Raw genomic sequence first — 17,941 nt, forward strand, 5'->3', positions numbered from 1 at the left:
GGTCAAAGGGCAATGACTGGATAGGGCTTGGTATTTTCCCGTTCCTGTTGTAAGCAAAGGAGAGCGCAAGGCATGGGAACAACAGAACACCAGCTCGTGGGATTCCAATGGCCAGTTATGACCCTATGCAGGAACTCTGCCTTAAACCCATGCAAAGTCTTAGGAAACCTCAGGGCCTCTCTAGAAGAGCATTTAGCAACTGACTTCTGCTTGGATATTGCCAAAATAAACTCAAGTCAAAATTAGACATGGCTGAGTCCAATTTCACCTTGATTAGTATTTACATAACACACAGGGAAACATGAGAAGAGCACATAAATAATGTATTGTTTGTTACAGACTTCTCGGGAGGAGAGTTCTCAGCTATAGTATTGATCCTCATGCCACACCAGCTCACTGTGCAGAAAGCCCAAATCTTCTCTCTATGCACAGAAGTAAACTTCCAGAAGCTGAGCCCCACAGGTTGGGTTGCAGAGTGGTGCTTTACTACACCAGCGGGTCTAGCCATCAGAGAGCTGCATTCTGGATAAGAGCCCCACATGGAAAAAAACTAATGATGGGGAGTCTCCAGATCTGGTTGTTTTAGAAGACATCCTCCACTCCCTTAACTGCTTTCTTTCTAGTGGACTTGACATTTCTGACAACGCTCCCAGGAACCGTAAACTTGGGAGAAGCTGGTTGTTGGATTTTTCCTCCTGTCACAGTACCACCGCTTCTCCACCCAGTCTTAATACAAGTTGGGGGGACTTGTTACAGTTACCCAGGAATGACTCAGTACCATCACCTTCTGAGACGGCCGCACAATACAATATTACTCAACAGCCACAAGGAGTCTGTGCCACCTGTGAGAATAAAGTGAGAATAGTTTCTCTTCCCTGTTCTCATTCTTTTCTTGTTGGAGGAAGGGTTTAACTTCATGCCCAGTCCATCTGGGTAAAGGTGGAGGGCAACCAGACATTTCTTCTTTTCTACCCCTTGGCAAACATTGTTAGGAAAATAATTCCAATACTTACTTTGGTTTGAAGAGACATTTCCAGTTTTACTTAGCCTACTCTGGCCTTACAGGGCTTTTTTTTTTTTTTTAAACACACCACAACCCCTTACCACACTGCTCCCCAAAGCACCTCAGTCAAGCAACAGCTATATCTGATCCTAGTTTGCAGTTTGCTAGGTCCTGGTAAGCCATCTGCAGACCTTCAACCCACTTGACGAAAAATGGTCGAGTGGCAAAACTAATGGGTGTTTGGAACCTACGGTGTACCTCTGCTGGTTTACAGCCATAAAGCAAAGTACCTGAGGATATTACTATTGGTAAAAGAGGCATCTAAAGCACCCAACACAGCAAATATCCTCTGATAAGAGACTCGTACTGAGCCAGCAAGAGAGGTAGCTCAAAGATTCAGCATTACTATTTTCCTGCTGCATCAATGTCTCATAAGTTTGCAGCAAATGAATGTCATTCCCAAGCATACTGTTAGGAAAGATTGCTTAAAATTAATTAGCTTAGTAACAATGGCCTGTCATTATGCTACTAAGTCACCAGCCTGAGCACATAAGTTACAGTGACAGGTCAGGGTATAAAATAACTGCCTTTATACTGAGATTTGCAAAGTGCCTAGCAGTCAAATGCCAATCTATTCATTTCTGGTAATATTGCATAGTTTCTTAATAGACTGTTCCAGGCTCCCACACAAAGATATGACTTATTTTACTGCAGAGAAGTCTTTCTACTTCATACACTGACCGTGCCCAAATTCAGAAAGCTTTTTAAAGTGTATTTATTTGTACAGTATTGATTCATTCAACATCAAGTTGAACGTGAGATTTAGAACGTGACATTAGAAAAAGCTGAAGGTAATGGAAAACAAATATTCTCTCTTGGGTGACTTACCTAGGGATGCATGATAAACCGAAGGTAAGGACCGAATTCTGAGGGGTAAGAACACCAGCAGTTCCCGCATTCAGCACTTTACAAGATTTCCCCAGTAGAGAAGGAAATAGTTATTGCTATAATTATTTCATAGTTCCAGTCAGCTGCATTCAGTTGTACTGTTATATTCCAATGGCAGGAAAATGGAATACAGTAAACTATAAATATCTGTCAGAATTCCTTTGAAAGGACAACAGTTAATTGCATAGCTTGATCTCCTGCCGTGCAGAGCTTGCATTTCAGGTTAGAAAGGTACAGATTGTTATTGATTTAATTCTCTTGAAACATGTGTGGTATAAAACTGTTCAAAAGACTTATGGGGGAGAAATATATGCTTCCAAAGGAAGTCCTATAGCACAAGATTGTGGCGGGCTACCTTCTTGTAAAATGCTTTCTGAAATTCAATACACCCCCTTCCAAAGGCCCTCACAGTCCCCTCATAAATTGAGGCTCCTTGCTTCCTTTGCAGAAGTGAAATTAAATCAGTGAATCAGATGAAGAACAACAAGAGATTAGCAATAGTATGAGGCGCATGCAAAAAATAGTCCTCTGTGTTAAGAATAATTCAGTCCTTATTACACACTCACTCTAACAGCAAGTGATCCATTTCAGTCTTTCCTGTTTTCCTTTTATTTAGCTTCCAATTCTACTTTTCTCTTCACACAATGATTCCAGGCACTCAAGCCAACATTTTAACTACTATATTCTCCTAAATATCTTTGAATCCACTTCTGATTTAGCTCGTGCAAAGTCAGTCTGACCACCCTAAGACATTAGGACATAAAATTATGCAGTAACTTGTTAAAGCCTCGTCCATTCTGGGAACAAATTCCCCATTCTAGCCATCGACAACAGGGAGGGTGAAGCTCTGTTTAACACTTGCCCAGCTCACCTACTTTCCACGAAGGGTAACTTGACCCAGTATAAATTATGTATCATTGTGATTTTGCCAGTCTACATTTGTGTTTAGCCTGCTGCTGGTACACGGAGAGCTGAAATCCCCAGTGCAGAGAAGTCAGAAGCCTTTCTTAGCAAGTTACATAGATACTAGTAAACTCCTTGCTCCCAGATACTGTAATTAAGATGACACATCTTCCTAATGGTTGCTTTAAAGAGACAAAATATTAATGGAGGAAATACAGCAGAAATGTTTTAGCACCTGTTTATCATAAGCAGCCGACCACGTGTTAAGTTACATTTGCACACCCTCCCAGCCTTTATTAGGAGAGCTCTGGAAGTTGTAGAACGGCAGATATATCTTCTCCGAGTTAGTTTTTACTAGCTTCCCCCCAGTTTCCAGGCTTAGAACAGAAAAACATATTTACAGTTTTAATTTTCAGGTTTCCCAAGGTGGGCGGGTGGGGTTTTTTTACTTGTTTGGGTTTTTTTTAAGAGTTTTTTCTTTCAGCTATTAGCTGATTGATAATATACACTGAGAGATTAAAATAAATGTATCACTTTAACAAACTTCAGTGTAAAATGAGCACAGCCTACAAAACGTGTGGAAACAGAGGCAACTTCTATCCAAGGAAAGTTTCCAACAGTTGCAACAGTTGCACCTAATAAAGCCCATTGAGAAGATTTTCACTTTTATTCACCCCTAAATACCATGTACTGCACAGCACATGGAGCACTGGAGAAGGTGTTTATGCACTAGCAATGTTCTCAAAGCAAGTAAAAGAATCATTAAATAGATCACTGAGCCCAACAGGATTTAAGCATACCTAGTCAAGCAAGACACAATATTAGCTACCGATCATTATGCTGCAGGGCCTGACAACAGACACGGCAGTTTTCAGACTTTACACATATGAAGGAAAAGGCAGCACATATCCTGCAAGGCTTAAAGCCTCCTGAAATCTGACCCATGCGTATGCAAATCCCCAAGTAGAGAGCATCAAACTTCATAAGGCTGCAGGCAGGAGTCGGAGCCTGCCCACATGGAACAAGTTCGACAGCTAGAACCTGAGGGAGATCAGACAGGCAGAAATACAGGCAACAGCTCAGGTAGGAGAAGGGTGGGGAAAGTTTTACTGAGATGAAGTAGGCAAGAAAGAATCTCTGGAGGAGAAAAAAAAAAAATTAGAGGGAGATTTAAGATAACAGACAGTAAGAGCAGACAGGATGCAAATGGGGAATTCTTCCAACAGATTTTTACCACACAGGATCTCAGGAAGCATTTGTGGTCCCCACTGCTGAGGTGAGGAAGACAGTCTACTGAAGAAGTTATGGGAGAGGAATACTGAGGTTTTGTCTCTGTGTCTCCATTTCCCCAGTTTAAAATAAGGACAAAGATAATAACATCCTGTCCTGAAACAATTTCAGGAGCTAAATAGAGTATATACGGTCAAGTAAAATTAAGCTATTGTTACTAACTATCACCTTCTCTCACCCATGATATCAGATGAAAAAAACTCTTTCCCTGAAGGAAAAAAGAGCATTCTAAGAACTACCATTCACACTACTATTACCCATAAAAACATAAAACATCAATATCCAACCATTAGACATAGGGTTGAACTCCTTCTTTTTCTCATGAAATTTCCCTCCCCTCTCCTTTGCCCACCTGGAACAGAGACAGGCGATTCCTTTCTCACATACTGACTGCGCCGTAGCCGAGACCAGCTAAAACCCCGACTGTGCTGTGCTCCCCACACACCTGCCTGGCAGGAAAGCTGAATGCCCCAGAGCTGCCACAGCTGGGCAGGGAAGGAGAAGGTGTTGTACCCCCTTCCCCCTCCTTTATGCCTTCTCAGGCCAGCAAAATCACTCCCATGTCCACACATGGAAGCGGTTAGTAAATGAGGGGAGGGTCAGATCCAGCCCTCTATGCATTGATTGCGAGCGCGCACTTTCTCCCAAAGGCACAAAAAAAAAAGCGTACTTGAACCCTTAAAGCAGATAGGCTGAAGCTGATTTATTGGGGTGATTTAGATCTGTTAAAACAAATTTAATTTTGAATACAATTTTATATCAATTAACAGAGTCTCACAAGTGTAGCCATTAAGGAATCTCTTTCCAAAACCAAAGCCAAATATTCAAGATTTATGAGACTGACTTGCCATATTGGAAGTAACTAATTATTCGTAATGATTCTTTGTACTCTGACAGTGATTATGTATTTTCAGTGCAAATGACCACGGTGAAGCCAGTGATAAAGGCAGCCCATGTTTGTGGAAGGGATACCAAGCAGTTAAGGCCTGATCGTTTTAGCAAAGTATTGGGGTAGCGGGGGGAGAAACAACGGAAAACAGCTAAGCCCGACGACGCAAACACCAGCTTATTTAACATCCTGAAGTATGTTCTGGTGCGTGTCAGAACTGCAATGAAAGCCTGTGGTCTCTTTTTATTGCCTTAAGCAATTTTGTATTCAGTTTATTTATTCTGACCTTTTGGCTGTCCTTCCACCTTGGACACGATAGTCTTTAACAGAGCAAGGCCTCGCAGATTCAGCTTGCGGTGTTTGCAATAGATTGCGGAGCACCTCTAGGGTGAGAGGAACAACACGGGTTTGGGGCCTGATTCTCATTTTCACTGAAGTTTCTTCACCTTGCTCTAACGGCACAAGGCAGGGAAAGTATAACAGCCGCTCTGCTTCCAGTTCCGCAGGATGAAGGAAACTTCTCCGGATTACTCTGCTCTGATTAAAGTCCCTGGGAATCCGAAAATGATAGTTAGGCAGGGACTGGGTAAATTTTCACATTGCCTCAGGCTACAGAGAACAGAGAAGCACCACCTTTCTCTTTTTTTCACAACTTCCAGTCCTGCCCCGGACACAGGAGTAGAGTAATTGAGAACAAAGTCCCCGTTCCAGTGAGGTGTTCCAGTGCCAGCAAGGTTAATGTCCAGGGGCAGGCTGGTGGCGAGAGCAATGCCACGTCTACTGCGAGGGGAGCTGCTGCTCTGATGCTGTACTCGCTCAAGCTACGGACAAGGGTCTAATTTCTGATCCTCAAAAAGCAAAGGCACGGCAAGTTGGTCATTAAAATCTGCAGCAGCCTGCATGTGATTAAAATGTTAATGTCAATATTGTAATCAAGGTCTGACTCACAGGACAGCTGGTAAGAGACTTGATCTGTATTGCTTAGCCCCAGTCACCTGATGCAGACCAGGGTTACAAAAAGGTTGTGCCCCATCACATGGCAGGGATTGGCATTCGCTGGCTCATGTGGCTACTTGTAGGCTGGCTGCTGAAAAGGGAAAATCAGATCAAACGCAGGCGCCATATCGATAAGTTCAGCTATGCCTGCGCGCCAGCAAGAGGAAAGCTTTTTCTCTCCATTTCCTTGGTATCACCCAAGCCGCCGCTCTCTTGGCGGAGGTACTCGAGTGTCTCCTGGCCGCCCGCGGTGCGGCTGCTGGGTTGTCCTCCTTCCTTGTCTCACTGGCCCACCTCTCTCGCTTCTTTTGGAATTTTCTATGCTGCTTTCTACCTAGCCGAGTTTTATCCATTTAAGCCCGCGGTAAATTTTGCCCAGTGTTGTCTAAGCACTGCAAGAGCTATAGTCTGCAAAGCTTCTTTTCAGTAAATTCAGGATTAATGAAGAAGGCCTCTCTATTGTTGGAATGTCTAATACAATTATGAACTGAATGAACGGACTAGGCAGCGGTGGAGGGCTCCCAGGTTCGTGGCAGGGAATTGTCTGTTTTAACATCCGTCTGTTTTCATTCCCTCCGATCCATTATCATTCACCTGGAGTTTTAACATGATGAATATTATTGTGCAGAAAGCTATTTGATGCTGGGGGGGGAAAATCACTGTAGGTCTGCCTTCTATTGAAAATGTGAAATTGCCTTGGTGGAAGGAAAGGCAGGATTGATTCACAGATGCTGTCTCAAATAGAAGCATCCTTTCACATGTGGACTGTTTGATATTGTTAATTCTTCTGGATGACCTTTCTGCTGCGCCTTTCAACAAAAAATATACATATATACAAAATTGGGGATCACTATGGATAATCATAGTGCTGCTATGAATTTGTGGAGTTAATTGAAAAAAAACAATTGTATCCACAACTTTCCCCAGAAGGCACCTTTGGTTTACGTTCACAGCGACATTAAACTCCTGTATGTAAACACGTAAGCGGGATGAGAATCTTGATGACCCTGCTGACAGGAAACAAAGAGGGGAACTTTACAGGCAATTTCCACCGTCCTTGTTGGTCAGCAAATTTGGAAGTGAATGAAAAAGGGAGAACTAGAAATGCATATTAATGATGGAGGACCTGAAGCACAATGGGACCGAAATGAGCGCTACCAAGAGAAACTGTCAGAAATTCCCCAGTTTATCTTTTTTAACAACTTACCCTTACGATGTACTTATAACCAGCACGGAAATTACCTTGTGAATGAAAGGACAGGCTCACAAATGTAAAAACAGCTTACTGAACTCAGTGTAAATCCTCTTTTCTAGAAACTGAGTCTTAAAATATTGGTAAAGCAAATACAGTTGTTAAGCTCAATCCATTGTTTAACTGGGTGTATCTAAACTCCAGGTCTTTCATTAACAACCATCCCCCGGATCTTGGTTATAGCTTTAAAATACCATACGTCTAAAAAATTATAGTACTGTCCCTTAAAGGAAGAGGAGAGAAAATACCCCGTTGGAAATCCACGGTCCAGCAAAACCCACGGCAGATAACTGACTCCCCACTAGCCTGTAATTACCCAAGGAAGCAGCTAGACTTAGCTATCTTCCTTGTTTAATTGGCACGCAAAAGATTATAGGATTTTATTAGGACACAAATGACACCGATACAAATGTGATTGAGGCATGCGATGCATGACTGACTATTTGCATTAAGAGGCTTTGTACTACACACGGGATTTCTACCTTTGGTTTTAAAATTGCTTAAGTTTAAATGACGTTTCTGTGCTACATTTTAAAAGGATGGTGTTTATTTTAGCTCTTGTTTAAGTAAGGTAGGGCAAAGCTGTTGCCAGAAACCCTTCTAAAAGACCCTGTTGGGGCCAGGGGGAAGGAGGTTAATTTTCGCCTGCTCCGTTATTACAGTTAGATCAGGAATATAAGAAAACCGAGGAAAGTTACGCATTGCAGTCCCTACATCAAAGCCTTTGACGGGTGTGTTCGACACCCAGCTACCAGCCTGCCGCTGCTGGGGGCACCGGCCTGAGGAACCCACCATCCCCAGTGACTGAACTGGAACGCAAGCGGGAGCAGGTGGCTGGAGACTTTTTTGGCTTTCCTTAATTCCACAGCTCCCGCTTACACTGAATCTCCTTCATGGATTTTTTTCCCCCGCTTGTTTATGAAGCTCGGTGGACTTCTCTTTAGGTTCCGTTTCACAACATCCTTCTAACTTCTCTCATGTCCGGAACTGGAGGCTACCCCCCGGGGAAGGCGAAAGCAGCTGAAGACGTAAGGAATGAAGCCAAGTCAGAGAAATGGAGCAAAGCCAGCCACACACAAGGAAGGGAGTACCCAGGAGCGACGGTAACGTGCGGCAGTATCTGACCGCGTGCAATAAAAGACGATAACAGGAGGATTAGGTCCTGCTACCATTGCGATAGGTGGGACAGCCAGCGCTCTGCGCCGGGGCCCTGATCCAGGCTCACCTCCCTCAGCGCCGTCCCTGGGGCTGGGCACTGCACGGCTCCTCAGTCGGCCACCGAGCCGGTCCCCTTTCCAGGGAAGCGCCCGGGGACCAAACCTCGGCGATCCTGGAGAGAGGAGAGGGCCCGAAACAGCAGGGAAACAAGAAGGCCACTGCAGCCTCCGCCGTGTGTTGCGGAGCCCGAATGAAACCTCCGCGAGATGGACAGATGGGGTGCAGGGGGTGACGAACGGGAAGGGTCTCCTGCCTCCATCTCCACGACCCCGGCCTTGGCCCTCGGCCCCCTTGTGCTGCTCCGCGTCCCACCTACAGCTCCGGCTGCCCAGCTCCTCTGCCCGTGCGCCTTCCCTCACGGCCAGCTCGTCCCCTCCTTGACCCCCGGGTTGTTCCACGGCTCGTCCCTCAGCTCTTCCCGTGTCCCTCGGCTCCTCCGGCGCCCCTCGGGTTGTCTGCGCCCCTCGGCCTGTCCCCCGTCCCTCAGCTCCTTCCTTGTCCCTGGCTCATCCCTTGACCCCCGACCCGTCCCCTCAGCTCACCCCTCGTCCCCCGCTCCCTCGTTTCACCCCCGACCCCTCCTGCAGCTCGTCCCCGGTCCCACTGCTCGCTCCCAGCTCGTCCCCACCTCGCCCCCGTCCCCTCCACTCGTCCCTCGACCCCGGCCAGCCCCTCCCGCCGCCCCCTCTCCCTTTCCCGGGGGCTCCACCGGCCCCGTGAGGCGACAGCCGGGCCGCGGCAGGGAGGACGTGAGGGAGCCGGGCCGGGCCGGGGAGGGGGGAAACTTTTGGTGGCGGCGGGGGCGAGGGCGGGCCGCGGCGCCCCCCCGCAGCCCCGCTGAGGGCTTGGGGGGGAAGGCGGGCGGGCGGGCGGCCGCTCGGCGGCGGCGGGGCGGGAAGGAGGAGGAGGAGGAGGAGGAAGGGGGGGGGCCGGGGGCACGGCCGGGCCTGCGCCGGGGAATGACGCGCAGCTGGCAGCCCTGCTCATGCGCGGCCGGCCGGGCGGTGCTAGCGCCGCGTCCCAGCTCGGGGAGAATGGGGCGGCATCCGGGCAGCGCCGACTGAGCCGCTTCTGGGGGCCGGGGCTGCGCCGCGCCGCGGGCGGCCGGGCTGGGGCTGGGGCGGGCGAGCGCCATCCGGCAGCGGGCGGCGGCGGCGGCGGGGGCGCCGCGCCGCGCCGGCGGGGGGCTGCGAGCCGCCGGCGGCGCCCGGCGAGGAGGGGTCGGCGGCGGCGGCGGCGGGCGGCGGCGGCGGGCGGCGGCGGGGGCTGCCCAGGGATTGTCTCGCTCGCTCCGCGGCAAGAAAGTTGGGCGGCGAGCGCGGCGGCGGCGGCGGCCCCCCCGCCGCGGTGCGCGGCGGCCGGAGCGGGGCCCCGGAGCGGCGCTGCCCCCGGGGAGGGGGCGCCGCGCCTGGATTATCCCGAGCTGGGTCGAGCCTCCTGGATCTGCCTCTCTCTTCCGCGCCGAGTGAATCCGAGGTGTCCTCGTCCTGATCCAGATATTTACCCCCCCCTCTCTTTTTTTTTTTTTTTTTTTTCCTCCCCTCCTCTTCCCGTCTCTGCTTTTTTGGGGGGGTGGGGGGGGCGGGGGGTGGAAATTTGTCAAGGTCATTCCGTGGATTTAATATTTTTTGTGTGTGTGTGCCGCTCGCCCCACCGCCACCGCCACCCAGCCTTGCTCTGTGGATTATCATCGCCCTGGATCCGAGGGTCTGAACAGCAGGATTTTTTTTGTTGTTGTTGTTGATTTTTTTTTTTAAATTATTATTATTATTATTATTATTTTTGAAGGGGCTCCGGGGTTTGGAGAGGGGAAGCGGTGAGTTGGAGGGGGGCGACTTTTCTCTCCCCCCCGCGCCCCCCCCCCGCCCCCACCCCCCCCCGCGCCCGGCCTTCTCTTTTTTTTTTAAATTTTTAATTATTTTTATTATTATTATTATTATTTTTAATTTTTTTTTTTTTTGTAAAATTTGCTTCTTCTTCGGCGATGGATGGGAAAATCCGGCAGAGCCGGAGGTCGAGGTCGCAGCGGGACCGCGTGCGGCGGCGGGAGGCGGCGGCCCGCGACCCGCGGAACCAGAGCCCTTCCTCGGGCTCCGAGAAGGAACCGAGCCCCGGCAAGGAGAACGGCGGCCAGAACTGCACCGCCCCGCGGGGCCCGCCGCCCGCCGCCCGCGCCGCCCGGCCCCCGCGCCGCCGCCGCCGCGAGTCCAGCTCCCAGGAAGAGGACCTGATCGATGGCTTCGCCATAGCCAGCTTCAACACCCTGGAAGCCCTGGAGGTAAGAGGGGGGGGCTCTTCCCTCCTGGGGAGCCGGGGGGGGGCTGGGTTGGGGGAAAGGGAAGGGGGTGGGAGGAAAAAGGAAAAAAAAAAAAATTGAAAAAAAAGAAAAAAAAAATTGAAAAAGGAAGCGCGGCGCTTTCAGGCTGCTGAATTTTGCAAATAGCAATTAATGTGCGTTAATCCTGGTTGTCAGCCCGGAGGGATCTCGGGGCTGCGGTCAGGAGGGTGGCGAGCCAGCCCGGGTGCTCGCAGCCCCGCTGGCAACTTGCTGCACAAACCCCCCCCCCCCCGTCCCCTTCCCCAGCCCCCCTTCTTCCTCCGGCTCCGGCTGGTGTTAACTATCACTTAGGGCAAGTCAAATGTTTGTTTGGGGTTTTAATTGGATGGCGGAGGGCTGCAAAATATGTGTTGGGATGGTCCGGTATTGTTGTGAATGGTGGAGCTTCCCCCTCCCGCCCGCCCTCCCTTCTTCCTCCACCCCCCCATCCCCCCCCCGCCCCGAGGAGTTTGTGTTTGCATTGCCAAAATGTTACTTTATCTGTCTCCGGAGATTGTTAGCAAATGGCTAGTGTTTGACATTTTGTGGAAAAGAGATGTTTAAATGGATAATAATCCCTGGGTTGTAATTCCCATTTTTGAAGTAATTGAACAAATTCTTCATCTCTTGTTGACTGTACATATTTTTCTGGTGTTAATAGGCTGGCAAAAAATATTGCTTGTCTAACTTATTACAAACAATATTTGCTGAGCAAATACTGCCTGCCTTGTCTGAGCTAAGTTAAGCAGAGCAGGAAATTTAATATTTTCAGAGGGGCACTGACAAACTAAGACTTTGGCTTTTGATTTTGGTTTTGTTTGTATGCGAGGGGAAGAAGCGAGTTGTCCAGAGAAAGCGCCGAACAAGTCACTCGACGGGCACAACAACTTGAATTCGCAGTAAATATGAGCAATCCTGGTGCCTTGCCCGCTTTCTTTGACATGCCGTGGTAAAACCGTAGGCAAAGTTTTGGGTGCTCTCCCTACTTCGGATTTCCTGTCACTCGTGTATCTCTTAACCTGCGTTGCAGTGACGAAGGGTTGCGTGCGGGCAGGCTAATGAATAATCTCAGATTTGCCCCGGCATCTCTTAACATCTTTGGCTCAGGCTTTGAGATCCCATTTTGTTTGTGGGCTTCGCTTCTCCCCGGCCCACCCCTCCGGCCACGCAGGCCTCGGGGCTCCGGTGGCATCGTCGGGAGGTTTTTTTTGCTCGTGGAACCAACTTCTCGAAGTCCCAGAGATGGTCCCTGTGCTCCCATGGAGGTGTCAGCGGTGGCCTTGGCCGTCTACCCTGGCGTCAGGGCGATGAAACCTTTGCTTGGGGAGCCTGGGCTTCTGCTCAGGAGGGACGTTTAGCCCATGGTCCCTGAGCAGCACTAGGTGTGTAGATAGTGTGTATGATTTGTGTTAGCTCGGCGATGGCTATTCTTTGGCCTCTTGCGGTATCATTTGTGGGGTGTTGTCCTAAGAGGAAAGCCAACTGTTTTGTCTATGCAGAACTGATAATGAGCGAGCGATCCGCTTTCGCGTGCCTCTAAAACAAGCCGTAGACCTGTCTGTATCTTCTTTTTTTTTTTTTTTTCTTGGGCATGCTCTTAGTCAAATATGCATCAGCAGATAGGTCCAATTAAACCCCCGAGTCTCTACTGAGCTGTCAGTGAAGAAAGTAAAATTCATCTTCCTGCAGAAATTTTCTACCATGATGAGCACATTATCAGGAAATAGAATTCAAATGATAGTGCAGTCCCTCCAGGGCTGACAGGGAAAACTCCAGGCTTTTCAAATGGGATAAGCCTTGTTATCAAATCAACCAAACCATAACCTTGATAATAGTGCGCACGAGGATAGAAGGTGACCTTAAACTTCTGCCACCCCAAAGCGCATCTGTCTGTGGAAGCACTTCTCTTTTTTTTCTTTAAAAAAAAAAAAAAGTATGTCTTTACAAAACTGTCCCCTTTCAAACTCTTGCAAAAGACTTCAGTACCACCTGAAGTTAATTGATTTCTACTGTATTTACCAGCATGCAAGAGAACACGTGCACCTCAGCATCTCGGATGGTAGTTGGCACCTCGGAGGGAATAGTGCCAGCAGAATTCTTCTGTTTCTCTCAGGTGCTGAACTAGGAGGTCTGTTGTATTCGAGGTTCTCGGAGAGCCCTAATGATCGCGTGCATTTCGTAAATCCCGGTAACACTAAAAAGGAGAAAATACTCCGCGTTGTGTGGATTTTTCCATGCAGCGCTGCCTTTGACCATGGGTGATGTCTGGCAGATTTGATGCAGCACCAAGGGAAGGGGATTATTAAGGTAAAACTACTTTAAAGCAATGTATGCCCCTGTAAATGACTGAAACGGCAAGGTCATTTTGCATGGTGTGGAGCTGTGTTCTCTAGTGAACTTGACTGCCACAGGTGGCTTTCTTCTGCTTTGGAGGAGATTGGCATTTCAGTGAGTATTTGTTTTTTCAGGGTGCTTAAAATCTACTGTGATCATATTTTGAAAATAAGTAAGAATTGAAACCTATGTTCACGAGGGGGGAGAAAGAATAAAAGTGAGTACGCGGCCTAGGCACAGTGCTGAACTAAGAAAGTCTGTTTTATGAAATTTCTAATCCTAAAAGGAGCTTTTGTTGCATATGTGGTAGTTCATTGTGATCCTTTCTTGTGTTCTTCTTCTAGGTTTATTTGTCACTTGATGTTACAGTGATCTATGATTTACATTTTATAGGCTAGCTAAGCTTTGGGCTTCCCCTTGGAAATTAAATTTCTCAGTGGTTAGGCAGAACTTAATGGTAGAAACATTTGGGAGAGGTGAGGTGGTTTTTTGTTTGTTTTTCTTTTTATCTCCAAATATTGTGAATTCCCCTTCCCCACTGAAGAAAATTCTCACCACTGGTGTTCCTGTAAATAAAGGGTGCTTTACAGAATAAATATATATATATTCTTCCTTTGTGTTGACCTGGGGGAGTGAGCAGTTACGGTTGATACTGAGGGATGGCTTTATGAAGTCTCCTTTAGCTCTTTGGTGTGAATTTCAAGCATTCTGGATTTTGATTTAACTCATGTGATAATGTTTCCTTTGGCAGTTGTCATTTGAAAATACCGCATCTTGTTTCAGTGATACTTGTGACTTAACTTAAGGATCCTCTATCCTACCATCTTTCATATACAGACAGAGTTGATTATATATATATTTTAAATTAAGGAAAAAAGAAGAAGAGAAAGCCCACAGACAAACCAGCAGCAACCTCTTTCTGTGCATAAGAAGTGAAAACTTCCCCTTTCCGTTCCTTCCCCTGAATCTTCCTGTACAAATCCGGCTCCAACTCAGGTTAGATGCAGCTGCTGTGTGAGTAGTGGTGTTTTGGTTTTTTTTGGGGGGGTTTTTTGGTTTGGTTTTTTTTTTTTTGATACCCAGTCACTGAACACAAGTTTGGAGTTAACACCCTGGAAACTTAGTTTGCCCTGACCTGCTGGCTTGGGGCGGTCAGCGAGATGGGCAGCTGCTGGAAAACCATCAGGTGATGGTGCTGCCCAGGAGATGGTTCCCGTGCCGGGGGTCAGAAGAGCTGGCGGGCTGAGAAACGGGGGATTTCTCGCCGCCTTCCGAAATGAATGGTATGTATGTGAGCATGTGTGTATATTCATTACGTTCAGACGAAGCTGCTAATTATTCTTGAAGGTGATTGGTGAATCAGAGCGAGAGAATCTAAATGAGTGAGTCGGTAGTTGAGGGCTCTCTCTGATCATAGCTGTTCCTTTCAAGTATGAAAAACAGCGCTAAAAGGGAACTTCATCAGAATGTTAATGAATGCGATCTTTGAGAGCAATTGTTCTCCCAAAGTAGTTGGAAAGACAAGGGGTTGTGTTTTCTTTTTGGCTGTTGTTTATCATTTTTACAGATTCCAGCAAAGCTTTGGAACGCTGCATGGAAATTTTAACTTTCCTGGTGTGTGCACGAATGGGTTTTTTAGGAATGCTTAACCTATTTATAGAATCTCCTGGAGAATCCGCTCGCAAATGTGCGTGGAGCGACGCGTTGTGCCGAAGTAGATCCCCGAGCTGAAAAGAGGCAGACCTTGACTTTGTGCACGTCGTGGTGAAGTGGCGATGCTGCCCTTGCGAGCCAAGTTAGGGCCCAGCTGCATCTGGTTGCAGACCCTAAGGAGATTAACACTTTGCCCACTTTCACTTTTGTTTGTATCCAGGGGTCTGGTAGTGCTAAATCGCGGTTCCTTCTCTGCTGTTTGCGCCTGAGCGTAGCAGAGTTTGGAAAGCCTAATGGTGATAGTAGACTTCTGGACAGAATCCATAAGTTCTTCAGCTGTTATCTTGATAAGGCTGTTTTCACATGTGTGTTGTACACTGTGCTGTTACTGTTGCTCCGATCTCTCATTGATAAGAAAACCAGTGCATTTAACTGCAGCTTCCTGTTCCAAAGGTTTTGTGCTAGCTCCACTGACCTAGCTATGTAACTTCTCATTTATCATCATATCTCTCTATACGTACTTTGCAGCTTAGTTTTTTCCATAGCTGGTCTTATGTTTTAAAACAAGTTTCTAGATATTTAAGTATTTTTCCCTTCTACTTAATTGTCAAGTGATGGTGTGTCAAGTTAGTGTTTCTGATGGCCGGTTATTCCTTTAAAAAAGTGCTTTTAACCTCAGGAAAGCTAACGATTTTCTGGACGGTGCTCTAAAGGCTTTAAACGCCTTTTGGTTTTCCCAAAGGCTTGTTAGTCTCCATTGATTTGTTCTCCTAGCTGTTGATTTTTTGCATCTTGTCCAAAGTGGGTACTTAAGGTATTTTTGTTGTTGTTAAGGTATAAGAGGTGGCTAATGCAGACCTAAAACAGAGGGGTGAGCTCTGGAAAGCCTGACGTATCTGCTCGGTCGGGCCAGGAACCGAGGGGAGCTAGGTTCCCCGCGAAGGCCGGCAGTGGTGAGGAAGGATCCAGCTCTTTTGTTGGAGCTGGAGTTCTCTACCTGATCAGTAAAAACCTGCTGGGATCAACGGGCGTATTGCACACGGGAGAGCGAGCTGCACAACAGGAGTGACCGGGTGCGTGGCGAGTACAGCCCCCGACCGGGGCGATGCCTGCAGCCTGGGTCGGGGCACCATTAGTGCACGTAACGTGGCTGCAGTGGCATCGGAGAAAGGAAACGGCTTGTGAAAATCCCCACCGAGCTCAGGGGACACCCTCATCCCTACCTGAGGTCTCATTTTTAGCTCAAACTGCACTCGACCCTGTCTGTCTAGGTTTTTTGAAAGACCTCTTAATATCTTACCAATTTTTCCAGAATCATTTCTTGTAGCATAACTGCTCAGCCTTTTTTTGGTGGTCTGTGACCTGGGGTAAAACATGAGATGAAGCTTGCTGAAATGTCAAGTGGACCAACCACCACAGAGAAATTCAGAAGATAAATTATAATTAATTAAAAAAAAATGGAATATATCATATTTAAGAAATATAAGGTACTCTGTATTGCTCAGATAAGTTGGTTTTTTTTTATAAAAGGCTTATAATAAAATTAGTGTTCCACTTCACCCAGGTAATAGATGGTATTGGATCCAAATTAATGTTTACTCCCAGTAGTGCATTCGATTTCTTGTCTAGTAAGAACCGAATACTTTACTATTCTCTCAGTGTGCTAATAAGATGCACTTTTTATTGTTTTTCTCAATTATTTCACAGAATGAGACTGACTATCACAATGTTACTTTCTGGGAAAATAACAGTGAACAAGGGAGCCAGGAAGGACCAGCCCGGCATATTTCACTTTGTTTCTTTGATGGGTTCCTGCTTGCTCTGTAGAAGGGCTGATGTATCACACAACTGTACCTCTTTAAAAATTCCTATAGGTACAGAGATACAATACCTGGGCTGGAGACAGTTACACTGATATAAAGGTTTTGGGGTGGTTTTTTTTTTTTTTTCCCTCTTGATATCCTGTTCTCCTGCTCTCTGTTTCTTGGTGTGAGGTGTTGAATTCTCCAGGCACAGCCACTGCAGGCTGCTCCTCCTGCATCAGGCTTAACTAGACCTGGTGGGCTTTGTACGCGTATAGATCCTAAACCTGTGTGCGCCTTGGCTGGGGAAAGTGCTACCGAAATGTGCTTATTGCTTCAGCTTCTTTAGCTTCTGGTCTTTGTCCTGGTGATACAGGTTGTGGGGAACGTAGTGTAGTTTGTCTGTGGTGCCACAGCAAGCGCTTGAGAGCGAGCGGTATCAGCAGAACTGAAACACTGTGTCCTGCTTGATGCAATATTTTTTAAAAATAAAGATTTGAAATACAGTACGTAGGGCGTGCATCTTGGTATCAGTTGTATGTGAACATCCAGCTGTAAGTGAGAACAATTTCCAATTCACTGCACTTTAATGCCTCCAGTTTATCATGGTAAAGGTATAAAAGAGTTTTATGTAGGTGAAGTGGCTCTTGCAGTTTAAATATCTTCTGGCTCTGCTGTGTTCAGCACAACGGGGGCTGTGACTGCTCCAGCCGTGCTCCTCGCATAGAGAAGAGAGTCGGAGCACTATTTTACCAGCCCTGTTCCATCTCCTTGAAAAATAGTCTCTCTTCCAAAACTAATGAACTGTTAAGAATACTGTTCAAATGCTGAAAGGAGAATCAGTCTCTATGTTATTAATCCAAAATGTTTAAAATGGAGGAGAGGGTTAAACAGCTTCCGAGCTGCCTAGGCAAAACACGACCTGCAACCTGCATTTAGTTGTCGGTCCAGTTCCTCTGGTGCAAGTAATTGTGAAAGCTGGGCAGGGACGAACGGCGGCCGCAGGGCTCTCCCGCCCTGTGCCCAGCCAGGCCAGCAGATGTGCCGAGCCCTAATGACAGGTGAAGAGGTGCATGTCGATTTTGGTAGCTTAATTATTTTGTACGAAGCGGCTGGATCCGAAGTTCAGAAACGCCTGGCGAAGAGGAGCGCAGGGGCAGCTATGTACATAGCGCTTGCATGATCCAAGATGAATGGAGAGAGTTGCCTTTGTAGCTCTGTCTTGCTTCAAGCCAAAAAGGGACTAAACTTGAACAAAAGTTGCATCTGCAAGGTCAGTGGTTGGCATGGATAAGGGGATTGAAGGGATCAAAATGATTTCCCTGTGCTACTGGCT

General features: G+C 47.3%; 1 protein-coding gene and 1 long non-coding RNA gene across 19 annotated transcripts in view; one reads left to right on the forward strand and one right to left on the reverse strand.

Annotated features, from left to right (window-relative positions):
• Positions 1-4,832: 4,832 nt before the first annotated feature.
• On the reverse strand, positions 4,833-8,975 carry LOC138687177 (uncharacterized). The gene is made up of 2 exons (XR_011326446.1): positions 7,996-8,975; positions 4,833-5,583 (listed from the first exon to the last, which is right to left on the reverse strand). It is a non-coding gene; the product is annotated as an uncharacterized lncRNA (long non-coding RNA).
• Positions 8,976-9,715: 740 nt separating this feature from the next.
• The window catches only part of FBRSL1 (fibrosin like 1), a 558,190-nt gene continuing 549,964 nt past the window's right edge, over positions 9,716-17,941 (forward strand). For 2 of the 18 annotated variants that reach the window (XM_069794967.1, XM_069794969.1), the window contains exon 1: positions 9,718-10,777. In XM_069794967.1, the coding sequence (XP_069651068.1) occupies positions 10,484-10,777 (294 nt within the window). In that variant the 5' untranslated portion in view covers positions 9,718-10,483. Of the gene's footprint in view, positions 10,778-17,941 lie in introns of all 18 variants that reach the window. The other 16 variants (XM_069794959.1, XM_069794971.1, XM_069794970.1 and 13 more) reach the window with 12 other exon arrangements.

This window comes from Haliaeetus albicilla, chromosome 10 (genome assembly GCF_947461875.1).
Source record: "Haliaeetus albicilla chromosome 10, bHalAlb1.1, whole genome shotgun sequence".
Taxonomy (NCBI): domain Eukaryota; kingdom Metazoa; phylum Chordata; class Aves; order Accipitriformes; family Accipitridae; genus Haliaeetus; species Haliaeetus albicilla.